This window comes from Lampetra fluviatilis, chromosome 21, assembly GCF_964198595.1.
Source record: "Lampetra fluviatilis chromosome 21, kcLamFluv1.1, whole genome shotgun sequence".
Classification (NCBI taxonomy): Eukaryota; Metazoa; Chordata; class Hyperoartia; order Petromyzontiformes; family Petromyzontidae; genus Lampetra; species Lampetra fluviatilis.
This window is the reverse complement of record NC_136295.1, coordinates 1,134,279-1,157,041: the sequence shown is the minus strand read 5'-3', so window position 1 is coordinate 1,157,041 and position 22,763 is coordinate 1,134,279. Positions and strand designations below refer to the sequence as shown.

Genomic DNA, 22,763 nt, shown 5'->3' with positions numbered 1-22,763 from the left:
TCAGCAGTGTTGCTTTGCGATCGCGATTTGGCATTTAGTGCTCTGTTAATTTGAGCATTATTGTAGCCATTCTGTCTTAGTGCTTCTTTAACATGTTTAATCTCTCTCACTAAACTTTCACCATCTGACACTGTTTTAGCCCGATGTATGAGCGTCTTGATAAGAGAGGATTTCTGAGCTGGGTGATGATGTGAATCTGCATTCAGATAGGCATCAGTGTGCGTTTGCTTTCTGTAAACGCTGTGTGTTATTTTACCATTTATTTGTCTTTTGTCAACGTGACACTTTTTTACTGATTGGGGTGGTGGAGGGTTACGACACATTTATAAATAACGCGATCTAAACCCAAAAACGTTGATTATGAATAATATTGGTCGCGAAAGCCTACGTGTTAAAGGGACGAAACATAGCTGTGTGTGTGTGTGTCTGTGTAGAAAATTAACGTGCATGGGAACGTAACAGAGAATACCATGAAAACAGAAACTACACACACAAAATGGAGGGAGTCCTAAGGGATGTGGGGAGAGGATCTGAAGGATTGAGTTGACAGACGTGGAGAGATCACTTGTTCTTACTTTCATCTTTCATAATTCAGTGCTGACACAGCCTGGTACCATTTCCATGGGAACTTGGGCCTAGTTCAGTTTCCCAGTTTGTAAACAGGGCAGGAAAAAAATAAATTGGTCGTCAGGGAAAACTAAATGGAAATGCAGGGTTGGTCGGGGAACCGTTGGGAGAAATGAATGGGATTGGTGGAGAATCATAGAAAATTCCAGAGAGGATAGTGAAGAGAATAAAGGGAAGGATAGAAGGGGGTTTGGGGAGCCTGAACGGAGTGATTCCCTGATGTGTGAAGTGCTGTGCGGAAGACGTAATAAAGACGAGGTTCAAGACTTAACCGGGGCTGGAACTCTTCTACAGTTGTATAAAAATATGTGATTAGATCAACAAGAATTGCTAGGGAAACCTTCGTCTGCACATGTTAGCAAATCATTGGCGACCCTCGCAGAGCTGTCTTTAGTGGTGCCGTACAAAGGATACATTCTGATGAAACCCTGCGGCCACGTCATGCTCAGGTATTTTGGACAAATGTGGGAGATTTGAACTTGGACAGAAATTGCTGGGGGAGTTCCAGGTCTCAGCCAGCTTTCTTCACAAAGCAGTGCAACTTTCTGTCGTCTTGAAAATGGAGGGAACCGTACCGAGTGTTGAGGGGCCTGCTGAATAGATCTAAAGCAAAGGGGACCAAAGGAGCAAAGATTCTGCCTACGTTGTCCGGTAGGGAAAGGGTCTAGAAGGACGACAAGTAGGACATGAGACCTGGCAATAAGTGCGGTAAGTTTAGAAAGAGTGATAACTAGAGAACTCGGCTAATACCGTGCCCTTAAAACTATAAACTAGTTTTATTTTACCAGTGAACGATATAGCTCTTTTTCAGAAGTGACCTGGCTATCAAATCTTAGAGCAAGCATCAGGGTTTGCATTGAACCCACGACCTCCTGTATACCAGGCGAGGTAAAAAGAGGTTTGTGGAAATTAGGAGGGAGAGGGACCATTGGTGTCGACAGTAATCAAGAGCCGATGGTGGTGATTTTGTCAGGAAAAAAACTGTTGCAGCAAATTGCAATGATCATTTGAGATTAACCTGCTGGCCTGCATTCAGAAGGTGATTAACAGTGGCAAATAGAACTCTCGGAGTATTATTTCCAGTGGCAATCATGGCTGCAAGACGTATATATTTTGCTTTAGAGATAGCATCCTTGTTGTTGCGGAGTGATGTTTTAAAGAGCATTTGATGGATGGTTAAGACCTCACTTCCTCCAGACCCTCTCTGATTTATGAGCCATTGACTTCATCGTCCGTTGCTCGACTGAATACCAGAGGTGTGGACTCGAGTCATGTGACTTGGACTCGAGTCAGACTCGAGTCATGAATTTGATGACTTGCGACTCGACTTGGACTTGCATAACAATGACTTTGTCCCACCTATGAGATGTGGACTCGAGTCATGTGACTTGGACTCGAGTCAGACTCGAGTCATGAATTTGATGACTTGCGACTCGACTTGGACTTGCATAACAATGACTTTGTCCCACCTCTGCTGAATACCATGGGGAGGGCTTCGTGGTGGAAATGAGTTGGGTCATGAGAGGAGCTCGGTGATCTAAAATGTGCAAAAGAGTGGAATTAACAAAGCAGTCTCCTCGACAAAGGGGAGGCTGGGCTCACAGAGAGGAAGGGAAGGGCAAAGACATCCGTAATTGATACGGAAGTAATGGAGTTTAGCAGGCGATAAGAAATCTGGCGTTGACGGGAAGAGAGTGAGCAAGGTGAGGGCATCTCGAAGATTAGTGCAGGGTGATCAGATAGGCCTGCATCGGCAATGGGAAGCCAGTGGAGCAGACTACATCCAGAGAGTGTCCACGAGTGCGAGTAGGGCCCTGTGATGCCTTCTTTGTTTTCGGCACAGTGAAAAGCACATTTTTCTGACAGAGTAGAATTTGCTTCCACCATCCATTGTTGTGACGACCAATTTCACAGTGTCGCTGCTGCTGTTCATGCGAGGGAATCGTCTAGGTGTGAATTGTATTTGACTTGCGTTTGCACATGTGTGTGTGGCGTGTGTATGTCCGGGGGAGCGGTAGTTCAACGGTTAGCGCGCTGCGCTGTAAACCCGCTCATGGCCAACACCAGTTACGATTATTTCAACCGATCCTGGGCCTCCCCTAGATCGACTCAGCCACAATTGAGTACCTGGTGCAATGTGCAAACATCGCCACCAGGGAGACAAAGGCGGCTGGACCTGGTGCTGGCCACCCACCCCCTTTGTGTGCCGTTCCGACCTTCATAAGTTCTCGCTTTCACTACTTGTCTCAAAAGTCTGTTAAGGCTACGTGAGGGATCTTTGTCTTTGTTTGTACGAGTGTAACTGCATGAGCAATTTGCGAATGCATGTGTCGATGTGGTTTTGTGCAAGCACACGCTCGTGACGATGAGGTCTAGATCTTGTGAAACCTGCGCACGCATCATGTGCCAGAAATTGTGCAACTGCTTGCACGCTCGTCAAAGCCCAAGCTGTACATATTTAGTGTGAGCAGCTTTGTGGACCGAAGTGTGATTTTTTGTTGTTGTTCTATGTAGTTCATACTCGGGTTGCTCAACGAACAACCTGTAAATGGGTAAGCGCTTTTCAGAATTGGTTACCAGTTCCAAAAGTCAGAAACCGGTGACCAATCTCCGTGGGATTTTAATGGTGAATGAAAGTAACGTTACCTCATTGTTTCAACTGTCGCACTGCGAGATTTAATTAAACTGGCGACCTCTGGATCGCAATTCCCCATGTGATAGCAGTTTCACCGCTGTGGCAGCTCTCTTCCTTTCTCATCTGAACTGCTGGATGTGTTGTGTTCCGTACGCATAACCGGTGTTTTAGTGGAACTTAATTTTGTTTCCACAACTCTGGCTTCTATCACTTCAACGTAAAGTGTATTCCCACGTTCCGCAAGAATGGCCAAATTGTACTTTACCTGCATTGGTGGTAACCCACATCCCTCTTCTGCAGTTGCTTTCCCGGGGAGAAGTGTGTCGGGAGGCGGTGAATGATTGTGACGTCAACGAAACGTGCACGGGAGATTCCAGCCAGGTGAGCCCCAGACGGTGTCCTCCTCTGTTCCTTTGCCAGAGTGCGTGTGTGGTGCCAGTGGTGGGAGCCACCTCCACTCTGGTTACAAATTAAAAACGAAACTAAAACTATGTTTAATTGTTACCAGGTAAGGCCCAGCCCACTCAACTATATACATTTTTTCAGAAGCGACTTGGCTATCACAAATGATGAAATTTATAGCAACCAAATACTCGAAATGCGTGTTGGTTCTAAATGTGGAGGGAAAAACCGGAAGACCCGGAGAAAAATCCATGCGACCACGGGGTGCAAACTCCTAATATACAGCAAGCGTCGGGGTCGGAATAGAACCCATGACCTCCTGTATACCAGGCGAGGTAGTAAACATCTCCTAGCCACCGTGGCGTACAAATTTAAAGTTAAAATGAAAATTCCTTGCCGGAGGGACACAAATGAAAAAACACACGCAGCAGAACGTGTACCCAGGGAAGTCGATTACAGAAATATATCTGGAAATTCTGGGGTTTATCTTTAACAATGTCGGACATTTCATTTATAGTTTCGCTATTTTCTGTGTTCCTCCGTGTCTATTTTCAAGCCACCTTTTAAAAAAATATTATGATGATGATGCTGTGTTGGCAGTGGTGCACAAGCACAGACAACAACAAAAACACTCAACACACTCACCAATAACAACAAAAATACTACTACTTGGGCCTTGCAAAGAAAAAAAAGTTTACGATAAGCCACGTTTCAGGCAATAGCCCTTTTTTACGGCGCAGAGACAGGCCAAATAAGCAGAGTGACTCTCACGAACTCCACCTCCACGCCTGATCCCAATGGAACCTTCTCACTCCTCAAGCCTCCCACCCCCAGTCACCTCCTTCAATCACCAAAGTGTTAACGTTTTTATTCTTTGAGGTGTTCTTGACAAATCTGTTGAGTTTTTTTGTCTCTTTTCAAAAAGTTGTTCATTATTTCCATGTCCCTGGTGGCTGCAGACCCTAATGTTGATGCCAAATGTATCGATAATCCTCTCTGCTCTGCTGATTTTACCTCCCTTCGAATTGAAGCCCTGTGCCCGGGGACATCAATGGGAGAAGTTTAACCCAAGTGCAGTTTACTTTTTCGGGGTATAAAGCTGGCGATGGAAACTCCACAGCAGTGCGCTGGGATGTAGTAGGCTGGGTCTGCCACACTGCTTGTGGCAAGTGCCTCGGCTAATGTATCTGCAGAGAACACATTTTTCTGCTGTGATTTTTTAAATACAGAACATTGATAACTAACGCCTTATTGGTCTCTGTTGAATTACTGCATGAACATTTTTCACAGTGAAAGGTTATTTTATTTAACCAGGTTGGACCTTAAGAAGCTAGGATAGTCTCATTTGCAAAAGTAGTCTGACTCAGTGCATGAATGTACAAATTAACTTCATTAATATATCGGCGCATGCTCCATCCCCTTTGCATTTCATCGTGTGAGTGTGACAATGCTCGTCGCGATTTTGGGGATGTTTTTTTTTTTTGCGCGTGACCTCTGTGTAGATGAGGTTGTGTCTGTGTCGTTTCACTGCGTCTCGTTTTAGTGTCCAGAAAATGTGCACAAGCAAGATGGATACTGGTGCAACGACCAGCAGGTACGATCATTGCTTGCTGCCATCATCTTTAAAATCATTGTACTGCAAGCTTCATCTTATTTTATTCCAGTTTTAAGCTTGTTTTCTCAGGAAGGCCTCACTTTTTTATATCAAGTGAGTAATTTGCAGGTATTTTTTTCCAGTATTGGGATGTTTGGCCAATACCAGTTACAGTGTGTGGCGTTTTTGTTAGCTTTGGGAGGAAACTGGAGAGACCAGAGGAAACCCACGCAGAACAGGGGGAAAACAAACAAATTCCTCAAAGAAAGGCACCCGATTCGGGAATCGGACCCAGGCACTTCATGTTGTGAGCCACGAGTGCTGTCGATGAGCCACCTTGCTGCGCTACCGAGCCACATCATGTTGACTGTGACCAACTGTCACTGTGCGTCCTCCAGGGACGCTGCTATCAAGGAGAGTGCAAGTCACGAGATGGACATTGCAAGTACATATGGGGATCTCGTGAGTAGCGTATTTCATTGTTTCATGCTTGGCAAATCCCAACATTGCTGTGGTGGCACTCTTCACAGGTCTTTGCCACATATATCCGTGATTTTGTTAAATGAGTGGTGTCCAGGGTGAGTTGTGTACAGTACTGTGCAAAGACAAAGATTCCCCCCCATAACCCTTAACAGACTGTTGGGGCAAGTGCTCTTAGCGAGTAGCACCTGTGAAGGCCGGCACTGTGGCACACGAGAAGGTTGGGTGGCCAGCACCATGCCCTAGTGGCGATGTTTACAAACCGCACCAAGTACTCATCTTGGGATGAGTCGACCTGGGGGAGGTCCAGGACCGGTTTAGAAAATCATCACTGGTGTTGGTTGTGAGCGGGAATCCAAATCGGGTCCCCGCTACCCACAGGACTGTACAAGCACCACAACACAAAATTCCATAGTTCATGCAAAACTTACCATGCACTGGTAAACATGGTGGAATTTAAAAATGTGCAAATTTTAGTTCCAAACAGCCTTGTTTTCACAGTTTATCGTAATGCTTACCGAATACAAAAATATTCTCTGCAAGCTGATGTATTCCAATTAGACACGTGTAGCACACTCGTCATCGGTTTCTTAAGTTCAAAAGATTTGGCCGTATATAAACTGCTGACATTTTAACACAGTTAAAATTTGTTGTGTTAATACATGAACTGGCCTCCGCTATAGAAATGTATAATTCCCATTACTGGGCCAACATTACCTGCTGATATGAGCTCCTTTGATTATATGGGTACAGACACTGACTTATTTTTTATCACAGCACATCTAACTACTTTGGAATCTCCATAAATATAAATGTGCCATTAAACCCACCAACACCACCACCACCTGACACGGCCAATTAGTAAGGTTTGTCACGTAAACAAGACGTGCCAATTAGTTACTACTTCAGCACACCGGTGTTTTGGAGAGGAAACCCACAACATTTACAATTTGAGTACGACGTTTCGCCGGTAATTACAACCAGCATAATCAGGCAACAACCAGAGTATAACAAAAAAACAACCTCTATTATGGATAATATTGGTCGTGAAAATTACCTTGGAATCTGTTGAGACTCCCACACACATTTCAATGCTTAGTACAAAATACGATAATTAGATGGATGCACTATATGTATTCAAAGGTATTTATTTAAACAGGAAGAGCCCAATAAGCTGTTAGGCTATAATTCATGGGCGTCAATGCGAAGGTACAGCTGTTACTACACAGTACCGACCTTAGTTTAAATCATGGTTACCTAATTACAACGCTCAATGTGCCAACGCTTGCAATTATGCTTCCTGTACAGAAACAAAAGGCCGTAATAATTCTTCTTATGCTAGTATAAAGGTCTCCTCCTTATCACATGTGGGGGGTGCAGTGTGGGGGGTTCAAGGCGGTCGCCCTCTCGGATGCTGTAACGTTGCTACAGAAACAGTGCATGTGTAGTGGGTTCCTAAGGAGACCTGAGACGGAGCTTAGAGGCAACACGTTTTATTTAAATACCGTAACACAAGGCCCTTAACCCCCCGCTACCTGAGGAGGTATGGCCTCTGGGCTGACGTGCCCTATCACTGGGACTATGGGCTCTGAGTTCTCCAGCTAAGAGTGACCAAGGGGAGGCTATGCTGACCCGACCCAGCCAAGGTGCGGGTCTCGACCATTGGCCCGCGCTCAGCCCCGGCCTTTAAAGAGACATCGGTCCCGGGGGTCCCCAGGGTCCTACCTAGAGGAGGCTACGCTAACCCGACCCAGCCAAGGTGCGGGTCCCGACCACTGGCCCGCGCTCGGCCCCGGCCCTTAAAAGGATGTCAGGTCCCGGGGGTCCCCAGGGTCCTAGCCTAACTGGTCTTCAGTCTTCGTCTTCAGAGCACTGCCCCCAAGCCGTCCTGAGGTCCGTCTTTTATATCCACCTCGGAGACTCTCCGCCCCCGGTACCACCCTCTTTCTGGAACCTTCCAGGGTGCTCTGGAATAACCCCCCAACCCCTCACCTGGGGTCGCAGGGGGAACTCGGCCTCTCAGCAGTCCGGCTCTCTCTCTATCTATCTCAGGGTGGCACCCCCTACAGACCCGTGCCCGCAACTACAGGTAGGTGTACATAGGGCAGCGTGTGCTATGTATTTCCGACGCTACATCACCCCCCCCCCCCTCGTAGCACACAGCTGTCCCGGCTGTCAAATAACAATAAAGACCGGCAAGAACTAAAAACGAGTACGTGTGCCTCAATAAAAAAAAAACATCATCAACAACAAGAAAAACGAACACCCCCACATAAATAACACAACCCGCCTGTACAAATATACATTATACACAGAAATATACACAAACCACCATGAACCAGCGCACTCCAAACATACGACGCAACCCACATGAACTGGCCGATGGTGATGACAAAGCTGCGGAGGCCGGATGAGCGCGGGAGTGTTCATGAAAAAGTTTTTGATTTGGATCGAGTTCTGGTCGATGGACCATCGTAAGCAGTGGGGGAAAGATGTGGCCGTGGGGTTGCATGGAGTGGAAGACAGCGGTCCTGCAGTGGTGTGTCAGGCGGGCGGGAGGCGTCTGTAGTGGTTGGTGCAACGCGCTGCCGAGGCGCTACTCCCGAGGCATCTGAGGGAGCAACAACATGGCTGGGCTGAAGGTTAGGCTCGGCGATTGCACGGCTCGGCTTGTCGGACACGTCACGCTCTCTGCCCCCGCATGGAGTGGGTGTAATGTGATGAGGAAAGAAGGGCTTAAGATGCGATGGGTGCACAAACCAGCACCGCTTCCCGTGGCGGACCTTCACGCACTGCGGCCAGACGACCCGTACAATGTTGACCGGGCCCCTCCAGGGTTTCAACAGTTTTGGCAACGTTGACAGGGGCACCTGGCAGCAATGGAGCCATGCTCTGTCACCCACAGACCACTTGTGAGTAGAAACCCGGTGGTTCCGCAATCTCTCATTGGCTAAATGGCGGGCCTCCGAGTTGTGCTTTGCAGCCTCTCGCGCCTCAACCAACTTCCGAACATTTCACCGAATGTGTTCGGCAACCTTGGATTTTGGGGAGGTCTGCGTGACATGCAATTGAACATCCACTGGGGGGTTTGCCTCTCTGACGTACATCAACTAAAATGGGGAAAAACCCGTAGCCACATGAGGTGCCATTCGGTAGGCGGGCAAGACCCTGGGGATGTGGAGATCCCAATGCTCCTGTGATTCGGACACCTGGTGGCTAAGCATGGAGGCAAGTGTCCTGTGTAGCCACTCAACCATGCTGTCTATTTGTGGATGGTAAGGTGAGGTACGAACTTTTTACGTGCCCAAAGGTTGCAGACATCCCATAGCAAAGTAGATGAAAAATGATTCCCTTGATCGGTCAGCAGCCGCTCCAGAGCACCCTTATCCAGGACATAGCCCTGGAGAAAGGCCTCCATGACGGCCGCTGCCGATTAATTGGGGAGTGGCCAGGCCATAGGCCAGCAGGTGAAGTACTCTACCCCAACCAATAGGTACTTATTACCACATGGAGTGACAGGAAAAGGGCCCAAGATATCAAGCGCAACAAGTTAATTCACGCGGGACACATGAATGGACTGAAGAGGACACGACGGTCTCGACGGAGGTTTCCGCCGAGCGCACTGCGGGCAACCTTGAAGCAAGTTAGCGACGTCCCCCGCCATGCCCGACCAGAAAAAATCCAGCCTGAGTGTGGCAAGGGTTTTTTGTATCTACAGATGTAAAAGGCGCTCGTGAACGGCCCACACAGCCCACCCATGCAGGGATGTGGGCACGACTAACTTGTTATTTTTGGTCGCTGCCATCCCATCTCATGAGCAGGGGAGACCGGGCCCTCGGGATCCGCTCGCCTGTGGACCTCGCCGGCTCGACGGCGCATCCTAAGGAGGGAACCGTGCTCCACGTGGAGGTGGTCCCACTCAGAGCTGAGGCCCAACAAAGCATATTGCACGCCGGGCACAGCGGGCTCCGGAGGGGGATCCACCACACACTCGGCCACCGCAGTGAGGGAAGGAGGCACGTTATCGATGGGCTGCTTGCAGCGGCCCGACCCCATGAAGCAAGCGCACCGTTCCGATATATGCAACCGTGATAGCGCGTTGGCGTTTCCGTGTTGGACACCCTTATGGTAGACTACAGTATACGAATAGTCCTGGAGGACTTCTAACCAGTGGAAGAATTGACCTGATGGCTGATCAACCCGGAGAGCATACTGGAGAGCTGCGTGGTCGGAGGGGACGGTAAAATGTCTACCGTACAGGTACGGTCTGTATTGCTGTACGAAGAAAACGATAGCCAGCAGCTCTTGATGGGTGACGCAGTATCGTTGCTCAGCGGGCGACAACACCCTACTGCCGAAGGCAACCACACGCTCCACGCCATCAATGACCTGAGACAATACCCCTCCTATGCTGGTATTGCTAGTGTCTGTATCCAGGAGGAACAGCGCTGAAAAATCTGGATAACTCAGGGGAGGGGTATCAACCAGGCCATTGCGAAGGGCGTCAAACGTGGCTTGTTCTGCTTCACCCCAATGGAACTTTTCTCCCTTGGCCGTAAGAGCGTGAAGGGGCTTCGCAATGGACGCGAAGCCCGCGACGAAACGCCGATAGTAGGAGGCGAATCCTACAAAGCTACGCATGTCCCCTACTGAAGTAGGGATCGGCCATGGACGCACGCAGCTGGTTTTTGCGGGATCTGTGGCAATTTCTGATTGGCTAACAATCAGCTCCGCAGAAGAAAACAGTTCTGTGGTTTGAATTTGAGGCGTGCCGCGTGCATATTTTCAAAGACGGCGCGCTGTCGTTCCAGGTGCTCTTTGAAAGTCCGGCTAAAAATGATGACATTATATAAATAGATCAAGCAGGTCTCCCACTGGAGCCCAGCGAGGACCAGCTCCATGAGGCGCTGGAACGTCACTGGGACCGAGTGGAGACCCATAGGCAGCCAGTTGAATTCGAAGAGCCCCTGTGGGGTGCGGATCGCCGTTTTGGGTTTTGAAGCGTCGTCCAGAGGCAATTGCCAGAATCCCAACAAAATGTCGAGATTAGAAAAATAATGTGCGCCAGCCAGGGCATTGAGTGACTCGTCCATCCTGGGCAGGGGGTACGCATCGGCCACGGAAACCTTATTTAGACGGCGGAAATCCACGCAAAACCGAAGGCTACCATCTGTTTTTTTAATGAGGACGATCGGCACCCCCTAAGGGCTGGTGGATGGGGAAATGATATCTGCTGCGAACATATCATTAACGGCCACCCGAACATGCTCTTTTTCGGCGGGGCTGAGATGGAATGGATTCTGCCGAATAGGAGCCGCATCCCCCGTATCGATGTGATGACTAAGCAGGTAGGTGCACCCGATGTCAAATTTTCCCTTGCTAAAGACGTCGAAGAAGTCTCCGAGCAACGTGCGCAATTTACCCCATTGGGAGTCCGATAGGTCAATGCAACCGGCGCACAGGGCATCAATCCACTCATCATCGAGGGCTGAATGCAGGTGGGGCACACGAGCATCCCCTACGTGGCCCACCACCGAGTCCCCCAGGAGTGCCGGTGTTGCATGAGCGAGCACCGTGCCTTGGGGGATGATGGTGGTACGCAAGCCCGCATTAAGGACCTGGATGAAAGGTTCCCGCTCCCCAGGAACGAGTGTCTGTGCCCCGACCAATTTCAACCCACGCATAGCCATGTTGGAGGGTGCCAACAAAACTCCATTAGCAACCGTGTCCGAATCGAGGGGTTTCCACAAATGAAGGGGGACGAGCATATACGACCTGGATGGGATACGGACCGTGCACGATGCCAATGCCTGCATGGTTGCACAGGCCGTACGCAGCCTAGAGGGAGAGGGCAAGAAAAGACATGCGCTGGCCGGAGGGGAGCTCGATACAACCCTGGCTGACCAGGATTTTGATAGGCATCTTGCCAAAAAGTCGGTGCTGAGCAGGCAAGGAACGGTGAGGGTTGATGAAAGAATAGGGCCCTTCAATTTGATATCGCCAATCCGAATTTGCGCGTCGATCCATCCGAAAATGCCCAACGAACCCCCGTTAGCGGAAAAACACGGAACATCAACTGGCTGCAAGGAACGACAGGTCTTGGGGAGTATGTTAAAGATGAGGTCCAAGATTATGGTCACCAAAGCACCGGTGTCGACCAACATCCGGACCTCAACCTCTTCTATGAAGCCAATTACAGCGGAGGAACCTGCAGTTGCGGCGATCACTCTGTGGGCCAATTGGGACCACTGACCCGGTTCCCCACCGTCCGACGCATGCCCGTCCCAAGGAAGGTGATGGTGTGCGTGTGTAGCGCGTGGGGGCCAAGAGCGTGAGGTGCCGTGACTTGCCTGAGCCTGACGCGGAGTTGAGGGCGATCGCTGCTCCTGGGTCCGTGGTCCGAGGTTGCCGTGACCGGGAGCCCGGCAGCTGGATGACACATGGCCCGCAGACCGCATTTGTAGTAGGTCAGAGTGTGGAGTCGTCCGTTCTTACCGGTGCGGGTCCCTCCAAGGTCGGTAGTTGTTGGACCTCCAGCCACTCACTGAGGATGATGCGAAGGCCCAGTCGGGATGTTGCGCCTTCTCGGAGCTGCAGGCATCGGCCGGGCCGGTGCAGGCGGCAACGGTAGACTCCCGCTGCAGCAAGAGGTGCACGTTGGATGCACCGGGATGGGCAGCTGCACAGCCGGCAGCGCCTCTTCGTCGGCAGCCAGGGTTGCAGGGACCCCGGCCGCCGGTACACCATCGTTGCCGTCCGGGCTCTGGGTGCGTCCTCTTCTGCGTGTCTCCATAACCACTTCTGGCACCAAATGTAGTGGGTTCCCACGGAAACCAGGAAACTTTACCCCCGCTACCTGGGGAGGTATGGCCTCCGGTCTGACGTGCCCTATCACATGGACTACGGGCTCTGAGTCCTCAGGCTAAGGGTGACCTAGGGGAGGCTATGCTGACCCGACCCAGCCAAGGTGCGGGTCTCGACCACTGGCCCGCACTCGGCCCCGGCCCTTAAAAAAACGTCGGGTCCCGGGGGGTCACTAGGGTCCTAGCCTAGCTGGTCTTCAGTCTTCGTCTTCAGAGCACTGCCCCCAAGCCGTCCTGAGGTCCGTCTTTTATATCCACCTCGGGGACTCTCTGCCCCCGGTACCGCCCCCTTTCTGGAACCTTCCAGGGGGCTCTGGGATAACCCCCCAACCCCTCACCTGGAGTCGGGGGGAACTTGGCCTCTCAACGGTCCGGCTCTCTCTCTCTATCTCATGGTGGCACTCCCTACATACCCGAGCCCGCAACTACAGGTAAGTGTACATAGGGCGGTGTGTGCTATGTATTTCCGATGCTACACATGTATCTATGGCAGCATTTTTTGCCAGTATCAAGATGATGGACAAAATTGCCTTTTTACCCTTTTCGGAAAGAATAGACGCGATGATAAGAAGTCCAAACACCAAATAGACATCCATCACAAGGCATCAAGTCTGCATTAACCATACTCGCTTGTGGTAAAACATGCAAAGATGCTTCGATAATAGATTAATTGTCCTTGAAACGAATTGGCCTACACCAGTGACAACCTCCTTTATGGCCCTGTCTCACCAGTGTCAGACCGAAGAATGTCAAAAGGCGAACAGCACAAATACAACGCAAACATAAAAGTCTAAATAGCTTGGGTTGAGCAATTATATTCAGGACTCTTTTTTGCCAGTACAGTCTGTTCACCTATAACGCCGCATGTTTTCATAACGCAAATTGGATATAACGCAATGAATGCATTCGGGAACACATTTTTTATAACGTGGATGCTAATTGGATATAGCGCGCTTCAGCGAACAGAACTACGTCGCGCGAGTAGGGATGAGCAGTCGTACGGCTGCCTCGGCGTAGCATCACACAAGGCGGGATGCTGCTGGATGCTTCTAGATGCTACCCAAAGCGCCTCAGTCTTTGTTCGGCCTGCGTACGCATCTCATGTGTTATCGCGGACTGTTCTTTACCCGATATTGTTCATGATAACGCGATTTTTCCATAACGCGTTGTTCTTCAGGAACCCAACTACCACCACGTTACAGGAGAACACGACTGTATTCTTGCCGGCAAGGGTAAAGCAGCGCTTGCGTTCAAAGCATGGCGGTAACGTCGAGCGTTGTGCTGCTACATGCTTTTGCATTCTTCGTGCTGTTTCCTCTCTTGTTTCAGGCGTGGTGTCGGCCGATAAGCACTGCTATGAAAAACTCAACGTCGAAGCCAATGAGAAGGGCAACTGTGGCAAACGTGATAGCAGCTGGATACGGTGTCAAAAAGAGTAAGTATGCAACTTTGTTACCCATAGTTTACTCTCGTCTGCCGCTTTGAAAGAAAGGAGGCCCTCGATATTTCAGCTACCTTGTCCCTTTATTGACCGGATACAATTCCCATGCAGCCAAGTGTGCCATTTGGCTCAGTATAAGATACAATTAAGATAAACTCAAGCCAATATTTACTGACGAATGGCAGTCAGATTAATGTTGTGATATTTCTGTATTTTATCACTGATGGTTAAAAATACCGTGTTTTTATTCTTATTTATCCCCTCATTTTTTGTTATGCAATCACTGAGGCAGCATTTTGTATTTAGCCTTCTCGGCCAAAACGTTTCCTCGGTGTTCCTCGTGCAAAGCCAAAAATTGCCGTGTCGGCGAAAGAGTGACGGCAGGCTCCGCATCCTGCGGAGAAAACGCTCCACTGCGTGGCATCCGCTGGACGAGCGCGGTAATTTGCGCACGGTCCCACGGGTGGACAGCGGCGGTGAGCGACGACCGGTGCTGCCGGAACGAGAGGGGTGGGGCGCGGTGCGGCAGTTCTGCCCTGGCACAAAATCCTCGCCACGTAAACCCCACGTAGCACAGGGTGATCCGTATTTGTTTTTGAGTTAAGGCACTTACTAGTTTTCTGAAAACAACTCTCATTATTGATCATCTTCCACTCGACAAGATTGTTACATGTATGAAGATATTATTTACCCACAATAGAAGGTTTTTTTGGGGGTAAATATAAATGTGTCGTTAAACCGGCCACCACCACCCGACACAACTAATTAGTAAGGTTTGTCATGTAAACAAAACGTGCCAATTACTTACTACTTCAGCACACCGGTGTGTTGGAGAGTAAACCCACAACATTTACAATTTAAGTACGACGTTTCGCAGGTAATTACAACCAGCCTCAATAGGCAGTTTTGCCACAATTCTGGGAAAAATCGCCTGATGGAGCTGCTTGTAATTACCAGCGAAACGTCATACTCAAAAGATGAGTGAGTGAGCAGCTCAGCGGTGACTTGGCTCAGGGTTTGGCCGATTGGAATCCTGAGCGTGGCTGGGACCATGCTTAGAGCTGGCTCAAGTTAAGCGTGGCTTTGAGCTGGCTCACTTGAGTCAGAACCAAGCTTGAGCTGAGCCATGGCTAAGAATACAGGCCTACATCTCTTAGGGGAGGACCAACTATTTGTTTCCGAATTTTATTAAATCAGATTTTAAATTAGTTACAAGTTCAGCACACCGATGTGTTGGAGAGTATTTATTTACGCGTGCCGATGTAACCAATCAAATTGTGACCGACGAAGCTCCTCCTCGCCTGCGGCTGAAGACTTTTCACAGCTGAATTTCATGCAACACGAGATGTCGCTCAAACTGCTGTGAGCTTCGTCAGGCAGTGAGCTCGGAAATGGAGTTGAGGCGGCTTCAGCTCACCCTGTGCTTTCAGGACCCGCCGTGGCATCGCCAACTGCCACCGAATGCATCATTCCATTTTTTGGGTCATTGGGACTGGCTACTTTCAAATACGTTAATTATTTCAAAGATGTTTTCCATTTATTCATGGCACTGATTTGTGCGTTTGTCAGCTTACGTATATATGTTTTTAGTTGTGTTGGTTCTGTTGATTTAGTATCGAGTTTAAATATTTACTGGCCACTGATGTTGGAGCACCATGCAGCACTTTGTTTATAACTCTCTGGTCTGTTGAAGTTGTTTTTATTTATCTCTCTCCCTCAATCGCTTGTGTGATCACACTTTACCAGTCATAACTGGATTTGCACAGGACATCCACTTGATAGAAATCCACCGTGCGTCTATCTCCTTGACATGCAGGTCCTGCCACAGAAGAATGTATGTATGATGTTGAACTTCTTTCGCACCATACGTAGCGAACCGTGCCAGTTGGAGGTGCGAATGTGCATTCGGCTGTTCGTATCTGATGCGTTTGTTTTTTTGGTGTTCCTTCATACGCACACCGACCTTGCTGCCGGTCTCCCCAACATAGTGAAGGCCACAGCTTCAGGTACCCGCCGTGAAGGTCACGGCGGGTACCAATCGTATCAGGCGGTGTAGGGTTAATGACAAGAAAGGTGGCGTAAAACTATCATGTTACCTGACCCAAAATCAAATATGGATCATTGCATTGGATACAAAAACCTACGTTTTAAGATAAGCTTAGGATTGGTCATGCACACACACCAAGGCCTTTCTAACCTACATACATGTTTATTTTCTTAGCACGTATGACTTCACAGTCAATGCTATGATAATTATTAATAGATTATTAGGTTTGGCCAGGGAATGACCTCGCCAAATAAGTGTCATACAACACTCCATCACCGCACACAGCCACACATGCGGGTGTTTAACAATGCGTCAATTATTATATTTCAGAATTATCTTTCAACTCACCAGCAAGTGAGAGGAAACAAAAGATAATTGACGCGTTGATAAATGCTTATGCACTACGTGACAATTTCATTAATTGGTTCTCTCCGGTGGTGGATTGTCTCAAGACACATATTTGGCCGGATTATTACATTGCCTAACCCAAGAATCGGTCATGTATCATGTTTATTCATCTCGTGCTCATATTCGAGGTTGGCTGTAGTCTTGCGACCCACATGGTTACCCACAATGCCCAGCGTGTGTTCCGCAGGCCACTTCTTTCACAGCTTCTACCATGTACGTTGAACTTCTCTCGCACCATGCGTAGCTAACCGTGCTAATCGGTGCGAGGCTGCAAATCTTCTTGGCCAATGTATGTCGGTTGGAAGACCGAATGAAAACTCAGGCCAGCTAATCTGCTTACTTTGGGCTTAGAAATATTTCGTAATGTGTGCGAGGCCATGCAAACTCAGAGGAAGGTAAATTTACTGGAGGACTGAAATGGTTGTACGGTCTGGGCCCCATGTGACGATGAGCGAATGCCGAGCTGAGAAGAAGCGATGCACGCTCCCGTGATGGGCTTTCTGTCGTAATTGTAGGGGGTATTGCACGCTGCGCGCCATACAGCAGAAACCACGCTTTGTAAATCATACGGAAGTGTAACCCCTCATACTGGCTTGGCCCAGCTGCAGTCCTGTTCTCTTTGGTAATGAACAACATTGCCAGCTCTTGATGAATGTTAAGTTGCTACTTAAACACGCATTGAGGTGGTACTCTCTCCCATTTATAGCCTTAAACCAGTAATGGAAATTCCACATTTTTATGATGGGAGTGATGATGGGCTGAGTCAACCCCCAACCAGGATTTTAAATCACAACCTCAGATTGTGAACTGCTCGGTCTGCCACAGAGCCACCTGGCCGAGTATTTTACTCTTTGCCTGCAGGGCGGATTTGCAGGCTGCAATGGACCCTTGCGTGGTTCATGTCGATGAAGTGAAGAAGCCAAACTGAATTCCTCTGGATTCACTTCAGCTGCCATCGGTGTCTTGTCATTGCAGTGACATCCTGTGCGGATACTTGCATTGTTCCAGCATCGCATGGCCTCCCCGAGTAGGGGAAATGGATGGAGACATTACCAAGGTGGAGATGTACAAGGAAGGAAGATACATCGATTGCAGGTAAAATGTTCTACGTGTTGCTTTGGATGGATATTGACGAATCACCATTTAGACCATCGCAAGATAAACAATGTGGAAGGTTTTACTCGACGACAAATATGACTCAACCCATTGGCCGAGAGGTCGGAGGTCTTCAGAAAGGTGTGGGCCAACACAGGCCCACGTTATCCTTATAACAACACAATCATTAGCGTCGTTGTGGAGAATGTAAGTGTAATAAGAGCCTATGTCAGATTCACGTGGTGATCGGCTTGGCCGGTCCCGCTTTACAGCCAATGGGGGAAGAGCCTGGGAGCATGGCCCCGGCGTGATCACGGGATGTCAGCTATGTGATTGGTTTCGGTGGTCTTAGCCTCAGCCAATGGGAAGACAAGTCAGGGGCGTGGTCCCGGGAGTTGATGGGGGATCTGGAACATTCGGCGCAGGCTATTGAGGATTGGCTGGAGGGTACCACGTGACCCAGGCATTAAATAAGGGGAGAGAGGAGAGACACGGGGTCAGACACGGAACTAAGAGAGGGAGAGGCCACGCGCGAGTGGGGCTCTGGTTGCCACGTGGTGGTGGGTTTCTGGTGACTGTCTGCCCGCTTCCCGTTGCCTGCCAGCAACGGGGAGTGTTTGTGAACTGCAAAGAAAGTGAAATAAAAGGACCGATTCTACAAGCCGTCTCCAGCGTGTTATTACATTGGTGTCAGAAGTTCTTCTGGGACCGTTTGGACGATCTTCAAGATGTCCAAGCACCTCAGGAAGAAGAACCCACCCGACCCTCCATCGGAGGAAGTTGTGGAGACGGACGATGACGATCTGCTGGGAGCTACGGCTCTTCTATCTCCGACGGCCGCTCTCCCCGACGCCGCTCATCGCCCAAGGGAGGAAGAGGCAACCACCTCAAGGGCGGACGAAGGATGGCGGCTGATGGCGGAGCAGATCGAGTCGCTCCGAGCGATTCTGCTCAATCTGGTGACGGCGGTCGCGTCCTCTGCGGCCCTGGGTCGGCCGCCTGCGGCTCAGCTCGATGTCGAGGACCAGGATCTTCGGCGGAAAACGACGTCCGCCACAGCTCCTGCCACACGGGGGGAGGCCTCCATCTTGGGCGGGGCGGCGGCGACGGAGCCTTTCGACACCATCTTGCGCGAGGCTGCTACCACGCGGCCTCCGGACGCCATTTTGTCGGAGATGCGCAGAACGCGGGAATCGCAAGTGGAGACGCCCGCGGCATCTGCCTGCCACCGCGGACATCGGCTTCCACAGATTAAGGAATTTATTGCCGGGGGCGATTGGAGTGCTTTTACGTGGCGCTTTGAGTCGGCCTTCAGATCCGTGCGATGGACGGAGGCAGAGGCGCTGGAAGCACTGCCCATGCTGCTGGACGATGTTTCACTGGCGGTCTTCCGATCCGTCCCGGCGTCCAAGAAGAAGACGCTTCGTGATGCTTTCGCAGAAATGGTGGGGTTTTACGACCCGCCGACGGCGGCCACGAGGAAATTTATGTCGCGTCGTCGAGGATCAGAGAAGTCGCCCTTGGCTTACCGGGGGGCGCTGGTGGCGTTGGCCATGGCCGCTTACCCCGACGCGACGGCGGATCACCTCGATCCCCTTTTCCTTTCCCGTATGCTGGAGCTGTCTCAGGAATTCAACATCTCGCTGCCGGTATGCGGCCACGAACCGCTTACATCGCGATGGGTGGCGCGCTGCTTGGACGCTAAATTTAACATCAAGCGCTGGGATCAGATGGCGGCATGGACGGGTAAACCCGAAATCGACGTCCCACCTTTAGGGTGGTCTCCACGACGGGTTGTCCATTGCTCCGACGACTCCGGCGACGACGAGTTGGTGGCTGCTGTTCCACACTGGATCCCGAGACGACAGCTGAACGACCGGAGTGGTGACTACGCAAACCGACCACGTGCGGGGGCCGGGTCGACCGACCGCCGGCCGACGACGGCCACGTGCTTCAAGTGTGGCCGACGAGGCCAGTTTGCCCGTGACTGCTGCTGCCGACCTCTGCCTTCGCCGCTTCCGCCGAGTGGGCCTCCATCTCCTCCACCGGACGCGGAGCCGCGACACCCTCGGGCGAGTCGGCGCAAATCGGACACCCGGCAGGTCGTGTCACATCATTCATCCACTCGCACACATAGTTGCACTTCCAATGATAATTGTGATTCTTCGGTGTCATTACCACGCTCTACTACACAATGGAAAAAATTGGCTCGTAGGGTTGTGGCTGCGGCGTCGGGTTCGTCGACGGTACGGGGTACCATTGACGGCATCGACGTCCGGATTTTGGTGGACACTGGCGCGTCTGCCACCATTTCAGATGTTATTTTTCATCTTTTGTCTATTCCCACGTCGCGAATCCGCAGGGTTAATGACGCGTGTGTAGCCGCGAACGGAGGTAGCATGGGTATTTTCGGTCAAGTTGATGTGCGAATTGCTATTGGTAATATTACCGCCGAAGGATCGGTGTTGATTTCTCGCTCACTGGCCGTCCCATGCCTATTAGGCACTGACTTCTTGCGCCGCATGCCACTTAAGATACTGGTCGATCAGAATTGTTTAGAAATGCCGGGGGGTCGTAGGATGTTATTCCTGCCTTCCCTGCTGGCCCATTCGCCGCCGGGTAACGCTGTTAACGCCATGGTCGCTGCCACAGTAGAAGTTCCATCGGGCTCACAAATGCTTATCCCGCTGCGTTACCGTAAGCCCCTTCAGGTTAAGGATGGTACGCTGGGTGTGTTATTATCCCCGTCGAATTCGGTGTCTAAATCTTTTTCCTTGGTGGCGGCCCAAATGATCCGGCTGGATCGGTATTGGCTCACGCCACTACCGATTTCGCCACTTTTGACGGAAAACCGCATATTAAAACACACACCGATGGACCGCCACGCGATCGTTCACAGGAACGGTGGATCGCGGACTTGTGCGGAGAAAATTAATCTTTATCGAACGCGCAGAGGTCCGCTTTGCATTCGTTGATAGTACAGTATGCTGACGTTTTCAGTAAAAATGATTTGGATCTCGGCCGCACGTCGCTTTTGTCGCACCATATTGACACCGGTGCGACACCTCCGATTTGTATGCATCCGCATCGCATGAGCCCTGCAGAAAGGGAACACGTGCGCGGCGCTGTAGACGAGATGTTGGCGGCGGATATTATTTCGCCGTCCAACAGTCCGTGGGGCGCGCCGGTGGTACTGGTTAAGAAACAGGATGGTGGGACGAGATTTTGCGTCGATTTCCGCCGGTTGAATAAGATATCCGTGGCGGACGCATACCCTTTACCACGAATGGATGACTCATTGGACGCTTTATCAGGGGCAAAATTATTTTCCACCCTCGATCTGTCCTCGGGGTTTTGGCAGCTCCCCCTCGATGACGCGTCCAAACCCAAGACGGCATTCCACACGCCACAAGGCCTCTTTGAGTTTAACCGCTTACCCATGGGCTTGAATGCGGCTCCGGCGACGTTCCAACGCCTGATGGAACTGGTGCTGGCGGGACTACAGTGGGAGACATGCCTCATATATTTAGACGATATTATCGTTTTTAGCCGCACGTTCGAGGAACACCTCCAACGCCTGGAGACCGTCTTTGACCTAAAGTTTAAACCAAAGAAATGCCACCTTTTGCAACACTCCATCCGTTACTTGGGTTATATTGTCAGTTCCGACGGCATGTCCACTGACCCTCAGAAAACGCGATGTGTCCGAGAGTGGCCTACACCCACTTCGGTGGGCGACGTTCGGCGCTTTATAGGCTTTGCGTCCTACTATCGCCGATTTGTTAAGAACTTTGCCATGCTGGCTAAACCACTGCATATTCTGACGGGCAAAAATCAAAGGTTTAAATGGGGTCCAGAGGAGGAACGCTCTTTTCACTCGCTCCGGGAACACCTGGCCACGGCGCCTACGCTCGACTACCCAGACTTTTCCCAGCCGTTCATCCTTGACACGGATGCTAGCGATATCGGCATCGGGGCCGTTTTATCGCAACGTAAAGATGGGGTTGAACGAGTGGTTGCATATGGCAGTAGAGTTCTGTCCCCGGCAGAAACACGATATTGCGTGACGAGGCGGGAACTTTTGGCGATCGTGCATTTTGTTCGCTTGTACCGGTCGTACCTGTATGGAAGGAAATTCCTCGTTCGCACTGATCACGCGGCTTTGCAATACTCGTTGAAATTGGACCAACCATCAGGCCAATTGACACGGTGGTTAAAATCGTTACAGGAATTTTCCTTCGATATCACGTACCGCAAGGGTGCTCGCCACGCCAACGCGGACGCGCTCTCCAGGTTACCACCCATTCCCCGGTTACCACCCATTCCCCCGTGCACTTGTCTGACGGGTATGCATCGCTGTGGGGCGCCGCTTACCTCGCCCTGTCCGGTTATGGGGGCAATGTTGAACGAGGACGGCCAGGATGTACCAGTGGATACTGATGATACTCTGCGGCTGCCGCACTCGGTTTGGCTGCGCGAACAGGAGGCCGATGCCTCTCTGGCTCCGTTGCGGAAATTGATCGGGAAACCGAGAGCTCATTTGGCGGGATGGAAGTGTTCCGGGGCCAGGCGGGACTATTAATGTGTACCGATGGATTGTCTGACCGACCACGCCTGGTCGTGCCTACAATCCTTCGCCATGATCTGCTTCGCGCTCTGCACGCTGACAAATTAATGCACCTCGGCGTGCAAAAGGCTTTGGCCGCAATGCAGAAAGATTTCTTTTGGCCCGGCATGACGGCAGACGTCAACGACTTTGTCCGGTCATGCCATGATTGCGCGAAGAGGAAACCGCCCCGGACACATTATGTGCCGCCATTACGTTCCATTGAGGTGACCCGTATAAACGAATTAGTTGCTCTGGATATCCTCGGCCCATTTCCTCCGTCCGCTAGGGGCAACAAATACCTTCTGGTCGGGGTGGAATATTTTTCTCGATGGCCTATGGCCTGGCCTCTGCCTGACCAGAAGGCCGCGTCCATTAACGATGCTTTTGTGAATGGTTATGTCATGGATAAAGGAGCACCCGAGAGGCTGCTCACGGATCAGGGGCGTAACTTCTCCTCCAAATTGCTCAAGGATGTTTGCGATGCGCTGGGCACAAAGAAAATCCGCACTTCCCATTACCATCCGCAAACGGACGGCATGGTGGAACGATTTAACCGCACCCT

General features: G+C 50.6%; 1 protein-coding gene across 3 annotated transcripts in view; it reads left to right on the top strand.

The window, feature by feature from the left end:
* LOC144938124 (disintegrin and metalloproteinase domain-containing protein 11-like) overlaps positions 1 to 22,763 on the top strand; it is a 95,079-nt gene that overhangs the window by 58,066 nt on the left and 14,250 nt on the right. For all 3 annotated transcript variants that reach the window (XM_078865831.1, XM_078865832.1, XM_078865833.1), the window contains exons 18-22: positions 3,563 to 3,643; positions 5,208 to 5,258; positions 5,657 to 5,720; positions 13,931 to 14,036; positions 17,473 to 17,592. In XM_078865831.1, the coding sequence (XP_078721957.1) occupies positions 3,563 to 3,643; positions 5,208 to 5,258; positions 5,657 to 5,720; positions 13,931 to 14,036; positions 17,473 to 17,592 (422 nt within the window). The remainder of the gene's footprint in view (positions 1 to 3,562; positions 3,644 to 5,207; positions 5,259 to 5,656; positions 5,721 to 13,930; positions 14,037 to 17,472; positions 17,593 to 22,763) is intronic.